At 47.0% G+C, this 20,411-nt stretch overlaps 1 protein-coding gene across 2 annotated transcripts in view; it reads left to right on the plus strand.

Moving 5' to 3' along the window:
- The window catches only part of BIN3 (bridging integrator 3), a 129,340-nt gene that overhangs the window by 37,579 nt on the left and 71,350 nt on the right, over positions 1-20,411 (plus strand). For both annotated transcript variants that reach the window (XM_070765682.1, XM_070765683.1), the window contains exon 3: positions 16,850-16,890. In XM_070765682.1, coding sequence (XP_070621783.1) covers positions 16,850-16,890 — 41 coding nt within the window. The remainder of the gene's footprint in view (positions 1-16,849; positions 16,891-20,411) is intronic.

A 20,411-nucleotide genomic window follows, 5' to 3' on the forward strand; every position in this document is an offset into this window, starting at 1 on the left:
CCTGCCCTGGGCAGAATCCATGGCCGGCAGTGGAAAACAGAGGGTCAGTTTTTATTTCCTTCTAAGCCTGCTGCAGTCCGTCTTCCAGATGTTCGCCTCTAGATTATGTTTCAGGAAGTGGGGAGGCGAGGCATCTTTATGGCTGCGTCCACTGTTGATCGGAGAGGGAAGTGGTTTTGACGGAGAGACTCTCCCACTCACAAGTCTAGATCACAAACACACACACACACACACAGAGTAGAAATGAACAGCGGGCTCTTTCCAGAGTCGGCTCCAACTTCCAACTATGGAGAAACAGGGCTTTGGCTGAAAATGTGGGGAGGGTCCCCCCCCCCTCCCGGTGGGCAAGGGAAAAAAAAAAGAAACTATCATGCCAAGGGTGGCTTAGTAGCACTTTCAGGAGATTATTATTATTATTATTATTATTATTATTATTATTATTATTATTATTATTATTAATTAGATTTGTATGCTGCCCCTCTCCGCAGACTCGGGGCGGCTAACAACAATGATAAAAAACAGCATGTAACAATCCAATTAATAAAACATCTAAAAACCCTCATAATAAAACCAAACATACACACAAACATACCATGCATAACTTGCAACAGCCTAGGGGGAAAGAATATCTTAGCTCCCCCATGCTTGGCGATAAAGGTGGGTCTTGAGTAATTTGCGAAAGACAAGGAGGGTGGGGGCCGTTCTAATCTCTGGGGGGAGTTGATTCCAGAGGGCCGGGGCCGCCCCAGAGAAGGCTCTTCCCCTGGGCCCCGCCAAACGACATTGTTTGGTCGACGGGACCCGGAGAAGGCCAACTCTGTGGGATCTTATTGGCCGCTAGGATTCGTGCGGTACAGATACAGATACAGCTGGAAAAGACATTAGTTATATCTGAATGAGCCTCCTCAATTCTAGTCCTTCAAAGGAATCTTTGGGGGGCTGCCCCAGAGAGGAGGGGAGGCTCAGGCTTTTCTCCAAAGCACCCCAAGGGCCAGGCAAGGAATCATGGATGGAAGCTGATCAAGGAGAGATTCAAGCTGGAAATAAGGAGGGACTTTCTGACACAGAGAATAATCAACCCATGGAAGTTGTGGGAGCTTCATCGTTGGAGGCTTTCAAGAAGAAACTGGACTGCCCTCGGTCAGAAATGGTGTAGGGCAGTTGTTCTCTCAACCATTTCTAATGCCGTGACCCCTTAATACAGTTCCTCATGTCGTGGTGGCCCCCAACCATAAGAATAGCGCCCATAAGAATTTTCCCAACAGAGCTTGAAGCGGATTGGCAGGAAGGTCAGAGGGACACCCCCACTGTAAATGCCTGATTGGTCGGATTGTGTGTGTGTGTGTGTGTGTGTCTCCCCCTCCCTGTCTCTCTCCTCTCCCTCTCTGCCCTCCCCCCTCCCTCCCTCTCTTTCTCTCCCCTCTCTCCATTTCTCCCTCTCCCTCCCCTTTCTATTTCTCCCTCTCCCCTTCTCCTCCCTCTCCTCTCTCTCTCCCTCCCTCCCTCTCTTTCTCTCCCCTCCCTCTCTCCCTCCCTCTCTCTCCCCTTCCTGTCCCTCTCTCCCTCCCTCTCTCTCCTCTCCCGGTCTCTCCCCTCCCTCTCTCCCTCCCTCCCCTCTCCCTTTCTCCCTCCCTCCCTCTCCCTCTCCCTCTTTTTCTGTCCCTTCCCTCTGCCCCCTTCCCCTCCCTTTCTCCCTCCCTCTCCCCTCCCTCTCCCTCTTTTTCTCTCCCCTCCCTCTCCCTCTTTTTCTCTCCCCTCCCTCTCCCCCCTTCCCCTCCCTCTCCCTCCCTCCCTCTCATTCTCCTCTCCCCCTCTCTCTCCCCCTCTTCCCCTCTCTCTTCTCCTTCTCTCTCTCTTTTCTACCAGGCCAAGAATTTAGGAACTTTGTCTTTGCCAGGGAAACAAATCTGTAAATATTACATTACATTTTTATTGTACATGTTGCCCAAGGTTGGTATTGAGTTGAACAGCATCAAGCTGTAATAAGCATTGAACCTGGTTTTCAAACATAGTGACAGAAAATCACCTATCGTGGCTATACCAACACAGACAAATCCCATCATGGTCATGGCAGGACTGGCAAATTCAACCGCGATGTGGCAAATGGAAGGAGTTCAAAGCTGTCTATTTGTGCGGGGCTTGGGGGGGGGCATCCCCGTGTCGGTACAAGTAATCGGATGCCCCGGGTTCCTTTTGTTTGCCTGGGTCAGTTTCCTGCATTTTTGCCGAAGTGGGAGTCAGGAACCTCCTGGGCGGACATGCCGGAGTAGGTGATGGGATAAGATAATGCGTCTATTTTGAGCAGCGCTGCCGATGGAGCGGGACCGAAAGGCTGACTGATCGGAACTGGCGAGTGCTTAAAAAAAGAATAGGTTCACGCTTAGAGGCTTTGGAGTCGCTCTTGTTTTTCCAAAGGTGCAAGTCGGCGCTGGGTTCGGATGCTCCTGGTTTGGATCTGTTCTTAGAACCGGTGGCGGAAGGCTCTGCCCACCCACCCACCCACCCACCCAGGAGACCTCTATGCAGATGTATTGAACCCTGACCCTAACACAAACCAGTGCATTGGTTGCTGATCAGTTTCCGGTCACAATTCAAAGTGTTGGTTATGACCTATAAAGCCCTTCATGGCATCGGGCCAGAATACCGCCTTCTGCCGCACGAATCCCAGCGACCAATTAGGTGCCACAGAGTTGGCGGGACCCAGGGGAAGTTGGCAGGACCCAGGGGAAGAGCCTTCTCTGTGGTGGCCCCGGCCCTCTGGAATCAACTCCCCCCCGGAGATCAGGACTGCTCCCACCCTCCTTGCCTTTCGTAAACTCCTAAAAACCCACCTTTGCCACCAGGCATGGGGAAATTGATTCCCCCTGGCCGCTCCGTTTTATGTATGGTTTGTTTGGGTTGTATGAGTGTTTTTAAATCAAGGGTTTTTAACTGTTTTCCTCTTTTAATCATTGGATTTGTATTTTGTATTCTTGTTGTGAGCCGCTCCGAGTCTTTGGAGAGGGGCGGCATACAAATCTAATAAATAAACTGGAAATAAAAAGATCCACCGGTTTTAAGGAAATGTGTGTTCGGACTTGCTAAATCCAAAGACTTGTTCCAAGAACTCGTCAACAGTATCCATTCACTGGCCTGGCCTTTCTCCTCCTTTCTCGCTCAGTTGCCCATCTCACAAAGCCTATCCAATGTCTTCTAATCATCTGAAAAAGTTTGACAACAAACTCAAACTCAACCCAGACAGAGACGGAGTGGCTGTGGGTCTTGCCTCCCAACGACAATTCCATCTGTCCGTCCGTCACCCTTGGGGGGGGGGAATTATTGACCCCCTCAGAGAGGGTACACAACTTGGGCGTCCTCCTCAATCCACAGCTGACATTGGAACATCATCTTTCGGCTGTGGCGAGGAGGGCGTTTGCCCAGGTTTGCCTGGTGCATCAGTTGCGGCCCTATTTGGACAGGGAGTCATTGCTCACAGTCACTCATGCCCTCATCACCTCGAGGTTCGATTACTGCAACACTCTCTACATGGGTCTTCCTTTGAAAAGTGTTCGGAAACTCCAGATCGTGCAGAACGCGGCCGCGAGAGCCATCGTGGGGCTTCCAAGATTCACCCACGTATCTACAACACTAAGTGGCCTGCATTGGCTGCTGATCAGTTTCTGGTCACAATTCAAAGTGTTGGTTATGACCTTTAAAGCCCTACATGGCATTGGACCAGAGTACCTCCGGAACCGCCTGCTACCGCACGAATCCCAGCGACCGATAAGGTCCCACAGAGTTGGCCTTCTCTGGGTCCCGGCGACTAAACAATGTTGTCTGGCGGGCCCCAGGGGAAGAGCCTTCTCTGTGGCGGCCCCGGCCCTCTGGAATCAACTCCCCCCAGAGATTAGAACTGCTCCCACCCACCTATACCGCCAGGCATGGGGGATTTGAGACCTCTTTCCCCCAGGCTCTTTATAATTTATGTTTGGTATGTATGTTTTGTCTGGTTTTAATATGATAGGGTTTTAGTTATTTCTTTTAATATTAGATAATATTGTTTTTATCATTGTTGTGAGCCGCCCCGAATCTTCAGAGAAGGGCGGCATACAAATCTAATAAATAAATAAATTATTATTAATTATTATTATTATTGAGAGAAGTTACACATTTGCCCTAATGGAACTCCCCAGAGGATATCCCCGTTGTAAAAGAGAATATCTGTAGCGCAAAGTTGAACTATGGAGTCCTTCATGGTTGTTTGCTTTTAAACGTTTCATTACCCAACTAATTAACATCGTCCGTGCTAATGGGTGAAGGGTTTGCTTCCTGGTTTTACATCTAGCTTACCCTTCCATTGTTAGCAAGGGGCATGGATTTCTATTTACTAGTTTGTCTCCTGCTTTGAAATGTCAAAGCACCTTTTCAACATCCCAAGGATTAAATGATGGATATCACGCTGAAAAGGTGTTTATAATGATATATGGCACATCAAACACATTGGTTCACGGTTAATCATGCCGATTAAATGAATCCATATGCATGGGACCGTTGCCTTTACGAGTGGCGATCATAACAATTAGATGCATTAAAACCTTTGATTTTATTTAATTACTTTTAATTGTATTTTGGAAGATGACAACAATTTCAGTAGAACAGTGATGGCGAAACTCTTTTTCCTCGGGTGCCAAAAGAGGGTGCACGCACATTATTGTATTTTAAATTAGTTTTTTAAAATTTTTAATATTAGATTTGTATTTATATTGTATTGCTGTTATGTACTGAGCCGCCCCGAGTCTTTGGAGAAGGCGGCATACAAATCTAATAAATTATTATTATTAATTATTATTATTAATTCAATGCCTGGGGAGGGTGAAAACAGCTTTCCCTGCCCCCTGGAAGCTCTCTGGAGGCCGGAAATGGCTTCTTTCTCAACTTCTGGTGGGCTCAGTAGACTTGTCTTTTGCCCTCCCCGGGCTCCAAAGGTTTCCCTGGAGCCAGGGAAGGGTAAAATGCCCTCTCCCATCCCCCCCAGAGGTTCTCTGGAAGCCAAAAACGCCCTCCCAGAGCCTGTGCATGAGCCAAAAATCAGCTGGCCTGCACATACATGCACGTTGGAGCTGAGCTAGGGCAAACAGCTCATGTGCCAGCAGATATGGCTCCGCGTGCCACCTGTGGCATCCGTGCCATAGGTTCGCCATCACTGTCCTAGAATTTCCAATACCCCCATTCATTTCTCTAGAACAGTGTTTCCCAACCTTGGCAACTTGAAGATATTTGGACTTCAACTCCCAGAATTCTGGGAGTTGAAGTCCAGATATCTCCAAGTTGCCAAGGTTGGGAAACACTGCTCTAGAATCTCAGTGGGGGATTGTTGAGTGCCCTTTACGACTCATAGATTCCAGATAATATACACTGCTCAAAAAAATAAATAAATAAAGGGAACACTTAAACAACACAATATTTGGACCGGGAGTCATTACTCACAGTCACTCATGCCCTCATCACCTCGAGGCTCGACTACTGTAACGCTCTCTACATGGGGCTACCTTTGAAAAGTGTTCGGAAACTTCAGATCGTGCAGAATGCAGCTGCGAGAGCAATCATGGGCTTCTCTAAGTATGCCCATATTACTCCAACACTCCGCAGTCTGCATGGGTTGCCGATCAGTTTCCGGTCACAATTCAAAGTGTTGGTTATGACCTAAAAGCCCTTCATGGCACCGGACCAGAATATCTTCGGGACCACCTCCTGCCGCACGAATCCCAGCGACCGGTTAGGTCAAACAGAGTCGGCCTTCTTCGGGTCCCGTCGACCAAACAATGTCATCTGGCAGGCCCCAGGGGAAGAGCCTTCTCTGTGGGGGGCCCCGACCCTCTGGAACCAGCTCCCCCCTGAGATTAGGATTGCCCCTACCCTCCCTGCCTTTTGTAAACTCCTTAAAACCCATCTCTGTTGTCAAGCATGGGGGAAGTAAAACATCTCCCCCTTGCCCATGTTGTTTTGCCGTTTGATTGATTGACTGTGTGCCTGTTTTTTATATATATTGGGATTGTTTTATGAATTTTTAATTTAAAATTGTAATTAGATTGGTGGGAATTGGATTTGTTACTATGTACTGTTTTTATTATTGTTGTGAGCTGCCCCGAGTTTGCGGAGAGGGGCGGCATATAAATCCAATAAATCTAATCTAATCTAACTCCAAGTAAATCAAACTTCTGTGAAATCAAATGGTGCACTTAGGAAGCAACACCGGTTGACCATCAATTTCACAGGCTGTTGTGCAAATGGAATAGTTGTGCAAATGAAATATTCAATGGGAATATTTCATTCATTCAGATCTAGAATGTGTTATTTGAGTGTTCCCTTTATTTTTTTTAGCACTATATATAGATGTGTGTGTGTGTGTTTGTGTAAAGACACACACACACACAGAGAGAGAGAGAGAGAGAGAGAGAGAGAGAGAGAGAGAGAGAGAGAGAGAGAGAGAGACACGTGTGTAGTAAATTGGAAATATTGGCCTCATCACCCCCTGCAATAGAAATACTGTTAGGATAGAAATCAAATGACAGATATCAGTGTGCAATTTGCTCATGCTTTGTAAACAATTTGTAAACAATACATATAATGTATTACCAAGTTTGCATAAAATCCTGGTAGTGGTATTGGTGTCGTGGATATATTTTCCTTTTATTTCACTGGACTCTCCAGCTCGGAGCTGTTCCATCCGATTGCCAGCCGAGCTGCTCCAAATCCAGACATTCAGTTTTTCCCGGTCCTGTTACTGGCAGTTTCTTTTTAGCTCAAATGCTGGGAACTGAACCTCTTGGCGTTTTCTTCCCCCAAAATAATGTGCTTCTGCCATCAAGCTATGTATTTATTTACTATATATATATCCTGTGCCTTCAGCAGCACAGTGTTCCCGAGGCAGCCTACAATTAAAATGATTTTTTTTTTAAAAAAAAGAAAAATAACCAACAACAACAAACACACAAAAACTAAACAAAACAGCAATAAAAACCCAGCACCTGGGGATGGGGGTTGGTTGGGATGGTGTTCCGTGAGTTATCTTTGATTGCGGTGGCCAAAAGCGGCTGGAATAGAAAATGGACAGGTCCCAGGGTTGCTGGATTTTTGCAAATTGCTGTTCCCTTTGTAGGTTAGTAACACAAGACGATGCAAAAGCCTTTTCTCTAGAGCAGTGTTTCCCTGGAACATTCGCTGGCTGGGGAATTCTGGGAGTTGAAGTCCAAATATCTTCAAGTTGCCAAGGTTGGGAAACACTGCTCTAGAGGAAGCAAAGTGTGTTAGTACTATCTCTGAAGCTTCTCCACTGCTTCTGGAAGGAGAGTCCAGGATGGGTTAACCCTCAATCTTATTGGTTGAGACTGAGTTATAAATTAACATGTTAATTAGGCACCGCCCCTTGCCTGCCCCCAAGGGTTCTGTTTTTAAAACTCAGTCATTGGAATGAGACATATGAGTTTAACTTGCTAAGGTTTTTTATAGTATAAATGTTTAATATTTAATAAATGTTTAATATAACATGTTTTTTCTGTTTTTCTTACTGTTTTTCAGATGCTGTTTACAAGGGACGGGGTCGCTGCCCTCCGCGGGCACCACCCCCATCATTGGCCCCTATGGAACCTCTTCCCTCAGAGGGTACCGTTTCGGAAGGGGGATTCAGCCCTAGGTCACTGACCTCAGCGGTCAGACCTGGCTGCAGCCGAAGGTGGGGGGGTCCGCCCCCCCCACTGGGAGGCTGACGGAAGCAAGGCTGCCTGATAAGGAGCCGGATGGACCCGTCAAAAGCTTGCCGCTGCAGCGCGCCGCTCAGGAGAGCGGAACGCGCCGATCATCTGTTTGGCGGCTCGGAATGCTGCCGCGGCGACCGCCTTTTGAATGCCGAGGCTGCCCTTCAACGAGACGCGCGAGAGCGCTAAGGGAGCCATATGGCCGGCGGTTTTCTCAGAGGCAGCTCGCACAGGCGCAAGCGCGCGGGGCATCCTGTCAATAAGCCCCAAGTTGAGAAGCGGCTCCCCGTGCATTAGGGGAATTCCTACTGCCGCAGCGGCTGACAGGATGCGGGCTCGGGAGCCTCAGGTGTCCTGACAGCCACACTAAGCCGAGGGGCGATGGCAGATTACCGCCCTCGGCACTTGCGGCCGCCATCTTGAATCGCCATTTTGAGCGTCAGGTCGGTCGCGCCCGCCATTTTGGATGGCGTTTCGGCGGGAAAAACCCCCACTTCCTCCTACTAATCGCCTGTATAGGCGCGAAGGAGTCACCCGAGTGGGCGGAGCTCCTGGCAGAGATCGAGGGAGCCATTTTGTGGTTTGTTCAAGCCTCGGTAGTAACTTGCATACAAAGCTCTGTCGCATGAGTCAGCGAAATCTGTTGCCATTAAAGATCTGTGACATTAAAGATCTGTGAGTATCTTGGAGCAATCTGATACAGGGGCAGAGAAGGTGGCTTGCTCGGCAACCGTTCCCAAGGCCAAGGATAAGGGGAAATCCAAGCCCAAGTCACAGGGAACTTCCTCCTCAGCTCTCAGAGAGGCTGAAAGAAGGATCCAAGCACTGGAGCAGAGGTTGGAGACTGTGTTCCAGGCCCCCTCCCTACCTGCAGGGCCATCCTCGGGCCAACTACTACCAGGGGTCTTGTCTCCACGTTCCATGGCCCAAGGAGAATTATTAGCAGGAAGGGATTGGTCTCCAGATCGCCAGCCCAATCAGCAGGCCCAACTGCCTGTAAGCAGACCGGGGTCTGCCACCTCCACAAGGCCTTTATGGGGTTTCTCACCCCAAGCAACTGTAGGCCCATCTGCCTCATTCACCCCCACAGCTGCTGGACTTAGAAATCAAAGTGACACCTGGCAGAATTTATCTCCTGCCCTGCAGGAGATGATTACCAATGTATACTCACAAGGAGTAGCATCGGGGGTGCAACAATGCAGCCAACAGCCCCATCAACCAAGCCGGAATTTGTGGTCTGCACCGCCCCTTTCAGGTTTGGAGTTCTCAGAGGGAACATTACAGGAGGACAGCGACAAGGATTATGACTTGTCAGATGATGAGACAACTCCTGAGCCACCTTCAGTGGCTGGTCTCTTTAAGCCTGCCTTGTTCAGGACTTTATTACACAAGGCAAAGCTAGCGGTGGATCTCCCCGGTCCTGCAAAAGCCGCTGAAACACCAAGGTCAACTATCCTACTGACAGAACCCAAACCTGAAACAGACCATATCCCGGCACCAGATATATTCATACAAAACGCCAAAAGACCATGGCAGCAGCCAGCGGCAGCTCAAGGCCCTTCAGCGTTGGAACGCAAATTCTATACCTGTGATGAAGAGCTGGAGAATCTACTCCAATTTCCACCAATTGACCACCCAGTGGTAAACCTGGTGTCTAATGCCATGGTTCCTGCTGAGTCCGGGGATAATTTGAAACCCGAGGACAGGAAAGCGGAGATCCTGCTCCGGAAATCGCATGCCATGTCTGGATGGGGCTTTAGAGCAGCGGCCGCTGCTTCCTTCTTCAATAGGGCTTCCATAGCATGGATTGAAGAAATGATGTCAAAACTGGGACCGGAAGATGGTAGGCTGCGGCAGGACTTGAGTAAACTGCTAGCCGCAGCGGAGTTTTCGGCTGATGCTACTCTCCACGCTGCCAAGTTTTCAGCGAGAGGGATGGCCACAACGCTTTCATCCAGACGCCTGTTGTGGCTAAGGAACTGGCAGGCTGACACCAAATCCAAGTGGCGCCTGGCCTCCTCCCCTTTCCGCGGCGCTGACCTCTTTGGGGAGGTGCTGGATAAAGTCCTTATTGAAGATAAGGATAAGAGGAAGGTCCTCCCCAGGTCCAACAGGCGGCAGGACAGGCGAACTACACCGTACAACAGACGCCAGTCCTTTCGTTGGGACAACTCCTCTGGATCAGGCAACAACCAGCGGCCATACTCGCAGGGCCGATTCAACCAGCCCTCCTCCTTTCGAAATGACCGCTCAGGGTTCCAAGACAGAACCAGAGGATATCAGCAGGCTAGACGCCCATTTAGAGGCACTAGCCAGAGGGGCTTCAAACGCCCCAAATGACTTCCAAGACGGCCAACCATTAGGAGGGAAGCTCCGCCTTTACAGCTCATTCTGGCGAGCCACCTCCTCGGACAAATGAGCTATAGCCACGGTGTCGCGAGGCCTCAGATTAGAGTTTCTTCAGCCCCCACCCAACCGTTTCATCCAGTGCCCAACACCTCGGGACCCTGCCAAGAGACAGGAGTTGTTTCAAGAGATAACACACCTTTTGCGTATACAGGCCATAGAGCCGGTACCGCAGAACGACTGGAGAACCGGTTTCTACTCAATGATCTTTACTGTACCAAAATCATCGGGAGGTTGCCGTTTGATCCTGAATTTGAAGCAACTAAACCTGTACATTCTGTACAGGAAATTCAGGATGCATTCGTTGCAGACCATCCTGTCGGCAATACGCCTCCAGGACTTTTTAACATCACTGGACCTGAAGGAGGCGTACCTGCATGTACCGATTTATCCTCCTCATCGACGGTTCCTACGTTTTTGTGTCGAGGGCGTACACTACCAATACAAGGCCATGCCATTCGGCCTTTCTTCAGCGCCCCGCACATTCACCAAGCTACTGGACGTCCTCACGGCGAGCCTGCGCGCACAATCGGTACGTCTAATGGCCTATTTGGACGACATCGTGGTATTGTCCAAATCACGTGCCCAGGCTCAACAAGATCTCGCACTGACGATGAGGACCTTGACGGAGCACGGCTTTACCATCAATGTGCCCAAGAGTCAGCTGATTCCATCTACCACGCTCCTACATCTGGGCTCCATCATCGACACGACTTCGTGCATGGTGTACCTCTCCCCGGAGAGAAGGAGGAACATAAGGTCTCTCATCTCATCCGTCCGGAGAGACAAACGGTCATCTCTGGCCTTTTTGTCCAAGGTGCTGGGGACCTTGGTCTCTTGCATCGGGATAATTCCGTGGGCCAGACACCACATTCGGAGCCTTCAATGGTTTCTACTGCCAGCCCAGAAGGTTCGGACCAGCCATTCCACCATGCGGGTTCGTCTTCCAAAGGAGGTGAAGGTCTCTCTAGCGTGGTGGGTCTCCCCAGCCTTGTGCCGTGGACTATCGTTCAGCACGCACGACCTAGTCACTTTAACTACAGACGCCAGTCTCTCGGGTTGGGGAGCGCATATTGGCCAACAGTGCGCACAGGGCCTCTGGTCCAAGGAGGACCTCAACCCGGTAAACATAAACTTTCTGGAGCTCAGGGCAGTCTTCCTGGCTCTCCGGCACTTTGCTCCTTTTCTTCAAAACAAACATGTTCTGGTCTTGACGGACAACATCGCGACCAAGGCCTACCTCAACCATCAGGGGGGTACGAGGTCGCGACGTCTCATGCAGGAAGCCTCGGCCCTTTTCACCTGGGCCGAGAGGAATCTGGCATCATTATCAGCGGAGCACATCGCGGGGGTCGACAATACTCAGGCCGATTGGCTGAGCAGGACCACTCTCGACCCGACAGAATGGAAACTGGATTCGCGATTGTTCCAAAGAATCACGGAGATTTTCGGTACGCCTCTGGTGGACATGTTCGCGACACACACCAATGCGCAGCTCCCCAGATTTTACACCCGTTTCCCTTCGCCCAGGGCGGAGGGAGTAGATGCTCTCACCTCCCGCTGGCCGCAGGGTCTCCTCTACGCCTACCCGCCGACGAAGATTCTACCGAAGGTGGTGGACAAGATTTTGCGGGAGAAGGCAGAGGTGATTCTGGTCGCTCCGTACTGGCCACGCAGACCGTGGTTTTCGGATCTAGTGTCTCTTTCAACATCCCCACCGTGGAGGATCCCGGACGGAGAGATATCCCTCAGCCAGGGATCGGTCAATCATCCGGAACCCCAGTGGTTTCAACTGACCGTCTGGAGATTGAGCGGAACAGGTTGAGGGGACATCATTTACCTGATGACATCATCTCAACGATACAGGCGGCTCGACGACCATCCACCTCGAGAATATACCAAGCCACCTGGTCAGCCTTCTGTAAGTTCTGCCAGGAGAACAGTACTGACACGGAGGCGGCTTCGGTGTTGCAGGTATTGGGGTTCCTCCAGGCGGGTCTGGATCGGGGATTAGCCCCCAATACCCTCCGGAGGCAAGTTGCAGCTTTGTCCACAATCATTAGAACGGGGGAGCAGAGATCCTTATCTTTCCATCCTTGGGTCAAGGACTTCCTTAAAGGCGCTGCAAACATTCATCCTCCCACAATCCATCGTTTTCCATCGTGGGACCTGTCGTTAGTGTTAAATGCATTGACTGGTCCACCGTTCGAGCCATTGAGGTCCATACCACTTAGGTTCTTAACGATTAAGACAGCCTTCCTGGTGGCTGTGACATCGGCTAGGAGGGTTTCAGACATCTCTGCGCTCTCTGTACGTTCTGATCTTTGTATATTTTATCCTGACAGGCTAGTCCTACGGTTAGATCCAGCGTTCCTGCCCAAGATTAACTCTTTATTCCACAGGAAGCAGGAGATAGTGTTGCCTGATTTTTGTGCTGGTGGGAATCATCCGTTAGAACTCAGGTGGCACAAACTGGATGTCAGGAGAGCCGTAAAAATTTATATTCGACGGACAGAGCCATTTAGGCGGTCCGAAAGGATGTTTATTTCTTTTTCACAGACTAAATCAGGGCTTGGGGTTTCCCCCAAGTCAATCAGTCGCTGGATTCGTGAGTGTATTGCTGAAGCCTACGAAACCACTACTCAGACTATGCCTCAGGGGATCACTGCTCATTCCACTCGCAGTGCAGCCACTTCAGCAGCCTGGAGGACCCAGGCTTCGGCTGAGGATATTTGCCGGGCAGCAACGTGGTCTGCGCCTTCTACATTCATCCGGCATTACAAACTGGACACGTATGCCTCAGCTGAGGCTTCCTTTGGGAGAAGAGTTTTGCAGACGGTTTGTTCTACTGTTAATCCCTGAATCTGCACTCTCCCACCCTTGGACTAGAACTGGGGCATATCCCATCCTGGACTCTCCTTCCAGAAGCAGTGGAGAAGAACCGTTGTACCTACCTGAACGGTCTTCTCGATGCTCTGGAAGGAGAGTCCAGACCCACCCAAGTAATCGTTTGATTCAAGGGATTTGGGTTGTGTTTTGTCTAATAGTTATGTTCATAAGGGTTCAATAAAATTGTGTTGGATATTAATGACTTCGTTTTTTAAAACTGAACCCTTGGGGGCAGGCAAGGGGCGGTGCCTAATTAACATGTTAATTTATAACTCAGTCTCAACCAATAAGATTGAGGGTTAACCCATCCTGGACTCTCCTTCCAGAGCATCGAGAAGACCGTTCAGGTAGGTACAACGGTTCTTCTAGATCTCTGTTTCCCAACCTTTAAGCAGTCCAGACTTCAACTTTCTAAGCACTGCCATACTTACTGTAGTTCCTCCAGAGTGGCAAAGTAGAATTCAGAATTGCCTTTAAACCGATGCTTTCAGAGACCATAACATTTCATCTTTCAGAGGTTAAGTTACTTTAAGATGCACGCCTTTAGGATTGGAAACGATGATGAGGGTGGGCTTGGCATAAATTACTAAGGGGACTGTTGTTAGAAATAATATGTCAACTGTGATGCTGCCTTTGAGATCTACTTGGCAGACTTTGAAACTTGCTGAGTGTGTAGAATCACTCTAAACATGGAGAAAAAGAGATCTATGTGAGGCCAACACATGGGGTCATCTGGAGAGATTTAGAACCATCCGAATGGCATTATTTTGGACCAGAGATAATGCTCATAGTGAGCAAGATGGCAAGCCTGCCAATGAGCCATTACAATAACCTAAGCATGATGTTACAAGGACTTAGATGAGTAGTTAAGCAGTCTCTATTGTTAAGAACTTGCGGATTCTCCGAAGACGGTAATTGCGTGCCTTTGCTGTCACTCCAATAAGGCTCCAAGGTTCCGGGCCACTGAGACCGGGACCACCGAGCAGTCCTGTAGATGTGAATATTCAAGAGGAGCCGCTGGACGATCGGGCCAAAAAATCTAGACTTCAGTATTGCCCACATTCTGCTTTAATAGATGATCAGTCATCCATTGCAATACTTTAGTTAGACAAGTTGCTACGGAGAGAGAGAGAGAGAGAGAGAGATGATAGACTGATAGATAAATGATAGACAGATGATTAGATAGATAGATAGATAGATAGATAGATAGATAGATAGATGGAGGGAGAGAGAGATAGAGAGATGGTAGACTGATAGATAAATGATTAGATAGATGATAGATAGATAGATAGATAGACAGACAGATAGATAAATAGATGATAGATAGATAAATGATAGAGAGATAGAGAGATAGAGATAGATAGATAGATAGATAAGACAGATAGATAAATGATAGACAGATGATTAGATAGATAGATAGATAGATAGATAGATAGATAGATAGATAGAGGGGGAGAGAGATAGAGAGATGATTGATAGATAAATGATAGACAGATGATTAGATAGATGATGGATAGACAGACAGACAGACAGACAGACAGATAGATAACTAAATAGATGATAGACAGAGATAAATGATAGATAGATAGATAGATAGATAGATAGATAGATAAATGATAGACAGATGATATGTAGGTAAGTAGGTTGGTAGGTAGGTGTACCAGTAGCGGCAGCTACCGCTGGTTCAAGGAACTGGTAGTCGCTGCAGTGTGAGGCTCCGCCCACCTGCCTGTATAGCGCCATTTTCTTTTTTTTAACCTTCTGCACATGCACTAATTTAAAAAGCATTTTAAAAACGTGTGAGATGGTGGTGCGTGCCGAGTGAAGCGAGTCGGTAGAGAAGGCAAGTAGGTTTCCGCGCTGGAACATACACTTTGAGATCTCTTGGAAGAAAGCCAATAAATTGTCCCCTCGCCTTTCGGTAGACCTGGCTGAACTTTTTCTTTCACACCTTTTTACGGAAAGAGAAGAACACCCAAGCAGGGAGATCTTAAAGCAAACAAAGCTACGTTTCAATATGAGCTCGTCTTGACAGTATGATGCTCCTAGCAGTTTAATCAAGATGGGCTTAAAATGCTGGAACACACTAAATGTTACAAATTACTGCAAGCTTTATTAGTCACACTTTTGATTCTTCTTCTGTAGGCAAACAAGAGTAGGGAAATATATGCAAACAAAAATAAGAGCAATATAGATCAAAGCAATCACACCGATCCAAGTTTGAGATGCTGCCTTAAGCATCGTGGATAATACCGTATACTTTTCCAGACCTGCTGGGAAGATTCAGACTTCAGTTTTGAAAGCACAAAAGGTCGAGTTTTGGCTATGTGTTGGTTAGGACACACGCAAAAAATACTGTGTTCAGTTCTGGAGACCTCACTTACAAAAAGATATTGATAAAATCGAACAGGTCCAAAGATGGGCTACAAAAATGGTGGAAGGTCTTAGGCATAAACCTTATCAGGAAAGACTTCATGAACTCCATCTGTATAGTCTGGAGGACAGAAGGGAAAGGGGGGACATGATCAAAGCATTTAAATATGTTAAAGGGTTAAATAAGGTTCAGGAGGGAAGTGTCTTTAAAAGGAAAGTGAACACAAGAACAAGGGGGCACAATCTGAGGTGAGTTGGGGGGGAAATCAGAAGTAACGTGAGAAAATATTATTCTATTCAAAGAGTAGTAGATCCTTGGAACAAACTTCCAGCAGACGTGGTTGGTAAATCCAGTCACTGAATTTAAACATGCCTGGGATAAATATAGATCCATCCTAAGATAAAATACAGAAAATAGTACAAAGGCAGACTTGATGGACCATGAGGTCTTTTTCTGCTGTCAATCTTCTATGTTTCTAAAAAAATAAAGCCCTTATCAAATGGATCAAAGAAGGATAGATTCTTTTGACAGGACAAATCAGAGCAACTGTCCAGAGTTCTGAAAGTTGCGGTCATCTCCCTCTCTTGTCTTTAGCAATTAGTGCACACAAAACATTCCTCCATGCCTCCTTCCTTCTCTTAAGATTTATGTCTATATAGCGTAGTTCAAAAGCACCTGGAACAGCTGTGAAATAACAAAGAATGAACTAACTTACTTCGAAGCCATAACGGCACATGTCCATGATGTATTTACAACATTGAAAAACTCCGCCCTTCTTCCCCGCTGGCACCCGGACGTGATGAATAAATCACTCCAGTAATTAACCCGTTCCTCCCCTTAATATCTCTTTCCTAACACTTGTTCTCTGCGTTTTTGAACTCTTCTGAAGTGAGGACTTACCCAGCGATTATCTGTCTCTTCTTCACTGGAGTCTGTACTCATAGCAACATCCTGTGGCTGGCCTCCCACCTGTTCGGATACCTGTAACCCAGGATCTGCTACTAATTAATAAACACTATCTGTATCAGAGTCATCAAAGCCTTCACCATCCTCCAACTGACCAGGAGTATATACAACACATGCCAACAGATATGTAGCACCCGTGCCATAGGTTGGCCATCACTGGTCTACATACTATTACTAGTTTAATCTTTAACTTTTGTGCTGGTCTCTAACTGTAATAACTTATTGATTCTGATTCTGGTATCTACTCCAGAGACAAGTGACATATGGCTCTTTAGGTGCTTGAAGTCCAAATCCAACTGATGGGTCACGGTGGGAATTGAGGTCCAATATCTAGGGAGCCCCTGAGAAGTGGCTGACTAGCCTAGCTGGTTTTTGAGTTGGAAAAAGAAATCCTGAGAGCATTGGGTAGAATTTTTTCCCCTTAAATCATTGCAGCCCTGGAGTTATAGCATAATTTGGATTTTTCCCTTCCCTCTCGCAGGTTGAAAGAGATTTTGAACGGGAATATGGAAAGCTTCAACAGTAAGTATTCTTAGCCATTTCATTCGGGTGGGTGTTCTCTCTTGGCTCTTTCCTCCTTAGCTTTCTTGTTCCCATTTATGTTCCTTTTTCAGACTGACAAGCTCTCAGAGCAGTTTACAGAATAATAAGAAATTGCCTGTAATCAAAAATGACATGATACCAGCGGAGAGGAAACAAGATAACTTAAGCACCAGTTCTTAATGTTTACTGTTCCTCTAAAGGCTAAGTAGAATGGAAATGGGGATACACAGAGAGACCTAGATGAAACCTTCACTTCCAGAGTTGCCGATCTTCTCACCAACCACCTCACTGTCCGGGTGGCCACAACACATGGCAACGGGGAAGTTGAAAATACCCCACAAGTCCTATTGCAGTGATGGTGAACCTTTTTTGGCTCAGGTGCCAAAAGTGTGCATGCGTGTGGGCTTCAATTCCTAGACTTCCCCAGCGTGGCTGCTTGGAGAATTTTGGGAGTTGTAGTCCAAATATCCTACATTTGTCAGAGTTGGGGAAAAAATTGTTTGTATGGATCAGGGTCAACCATAACCAAGTAAGCTGCCATCTTCCTCTACTCTTCCCAAATCATAATAATTCCGTAAGACACCATTGCAGTGTTCTTTGGGTGAGGGAAAACAGACTTAGAGTGGTACCTCTACCTACAAACGCCTCTACTTAAGAACTTTTCTACATAAGAACCGGGTGTTCAAGATTTTATTTGCCTCTTCTCAAGAACCATTTTCCACTTACAAACCTGAGCCTCCGAAACTGTAACCGGAAAAGGCAGGGAGAAGCCTCTGTGGGGCCTCTCTAGGAATCTCCTGGGAGGAAACAGGGCTGGAAAAGGCAGTGAGAAGCCTCTGTGGGGCCTCTCTAGGAATCTCCTGGGAAGAAACAGGGCCAGATAAGGCAGTGAGAAGCCTCCGTGGGGCCTCTCTAGGAATCTCCTGGGAAGAAACAGGGCCAGATAAGGCAGTGAGAAGCCTCCGTGGGGCCTCTCTAGGAATCTCCTGGGAGGAAACAGGGCTGGAAAAGGTGGGGTGAAGCCTCTGTGGGGCCTGTCTAGGAATCTCCTGGGAGGAAACAGGGCCGGAAAAGGTGGGAAGAAGCCTCCGTGGGGCCTTTCTAGGACTCTCTTGGGAGGAAACAGGGCTGGAAGGGGCAGGGATAAGCCTCTCTAGGAATCTCTTGGGAGGAAACAGGGCCGGAAAAGACAGGGAGAAACCTCCATGGGGGCCTCTCTAGGAATCTTCTGGGAGGAAACCACCTTCCCTGTGGTTTCCCCAATCGCACACATTATTTGCTTTTACATTGATTTCTATAGCAAAAAATTGCTTCTTCTTACAAACTTTTCTACTTAAGAACCTGGTCACGGAATGAATTAAGCTTGTAAATAGAGGTACCATTGTACAAGTTTTCCTGAGCTGTTCCTTCTCCTTAGCAAATCAATCTACCTTTATTTAATGTTCTAATGTCTCCGAGATACAGAGAACGTACAGTAATGTCCTTTCAACTGTTCTCACCTAATTGACCAGTTTTCAGCAGTCTGAAGAGAGAAGCTGCAGGAATCCTCTTATTTCTCCCTTGTTGGATGCAGCTCCTGCTACCGGCTCGGTTGGATAAGGAATTCTGTTCGACAAATTCTCTCCCGAGAGGAAGTTGGAGCCACTTCTTTTAACTCCTCGCTTGGAAAATACTAATGTTCGTTTACACACAAGGAGAATATAGAGAGGTCTCCCAAATCCATGTTTGGTTTAATTAGTTAATTACGCACTAATTAAATCATCTGTTTAATTACATGGTGAATATGCAACAAATGCTTTTAGACAACATATAGACATGAACAGAATCCAGGGTCTTGGCACTTCCACAAAAGATGGAAGTTAAGAATTACATGGGGGGGCGGGGGGGGCGGCGACATATTTTTGTTAAAACGATAGAGCCGTGATAGAAAGTGCCAGCATTCAGATCATATGCAGTTATTTATAAGCTCACCTCCTGCGTTCTGAATTCCATTTGTGCTCTTACTTAATTTCTGTTCCGTAGGCTACTGGGGAGTATCCTTGGGAACAGGGATTTGCCTGGATGCCTTTTCAGTGGTACAGGTAGTCCTCAACTTACATCCTGTTGCTTAGCAACCATGCAAAATTACCACGGATCTTCCCAGCGGATATTTACAACCTGGATTAAATAATTCCGACAGTCCGACCACCAACACCACCACATTTATAAGTGTTTGCAGCATCACATTAGTGTATGTCTGTAGATTAGAGAGAGAGAGAGAGAGAGAGATGATGATGATAGAAAAAGAGAAGATATTTATTTATTTATTCAATTTTTTTTTTGATGCCGCCTTTCTCTTTAGACTCAGGGCGACTTACAACATGTTATCAATAGCACTTTTTAACAGTGCTTGAAAGGATGGAAGGCTGAGTCAACCTTGAGCCGGTGATGAGATTTGAACCGCTGATCTGCAGATCAGTACTGCACTCTACCGGATGGATGGATGGATGGATGGATGGATGGATGGATGGATGGATGGATGGATGGATAGATAGATAGATAGAACTGATGATAGATGGGTGGATAGATAATGACAGAAAGAGAGAGATGATAGAGGGATAGATGATAGGTAGGTAGATAGAATTGATTATAGATGGGTGGATAGATGATGATAGAAAGAGAGAATTGATGGGTAGATGATAGATAGATAGATAGATAGATAGATAGATAGATAGATAGATAGTATGATGCTTATGAGTTTTTCATTATTCTTAGTTTTGTAAGCTACCTCTAGACCTTGTGGAGGTGCAGAAGTACTGCAAATTAAAAAGCAAAGAAGCAAAGTATCAGGGCCAAGAAGAAGCCCAAACTGATTTATATTAACATACATAATGATTCTCCAGGTATGCAATACGTTCCCTCTTCTGTCACATTAAGTATGACAGTTGCTTTGGGAGTTCTTTATGATTCTTTGCAAAGAAAGCATGTAGAAAATAAATCTGCAGGAGCAGGAGATCCATAGGGAGATCAAAGAACCGCCTGTTTTTACTGCAGTTGGTTGCAAGTGCAACTCCTGTTAAAAAGGAACAAAAGGATACAACTATACAGTCAGCAGTCACCATGGGTGCATATACCTCTTCAGAGAAGGAGCTACCGTATTTTTCGGAGTATAAGATACATTGGAGTAAAAGACTCACCTTTGTTTTTGGGGAGGAAAATATATTCATCTCGCTAGCATCCTTAGTCTGGTCAGTTTCAGCACATTATTTTATCCCCTGGTTAGGGCTTTAAAAAAACCTTATTTGGAGAGAGTAACAATGAAAGAGCTTGCAAGCCAGTAAGAGCTGGGGACATTGTTAGGGCTGGAAAGAAACATTTGGAGCAAGTTAGAGCAATGAAAAAAACCCTGCAAAGACTTAGGGCTTGGAAAACATTCTTCGCAGAGAGTAACAGTGAAAGATCTTGCAAGCTGGTAAGAATTGGGAAGATTGTTAGCACCTGGTTAGGGCTGGAAAGAAACG

Source organism: Erythrolamprus reginae, chromosome 12 (assembly GCF_031021105.1).
Source record: "Erythrolamprus reginae isolate rEryReg1 chromosome 12, rEryReg1.hap1, whole genome shotgun sequence".
Lineage (NCBI taxonomy): Eukaryota > Metazoa > Chordata > Lepidosauria > Squamata > Dipsadidae > Erythrolamprus > Erythrolamprus reginae.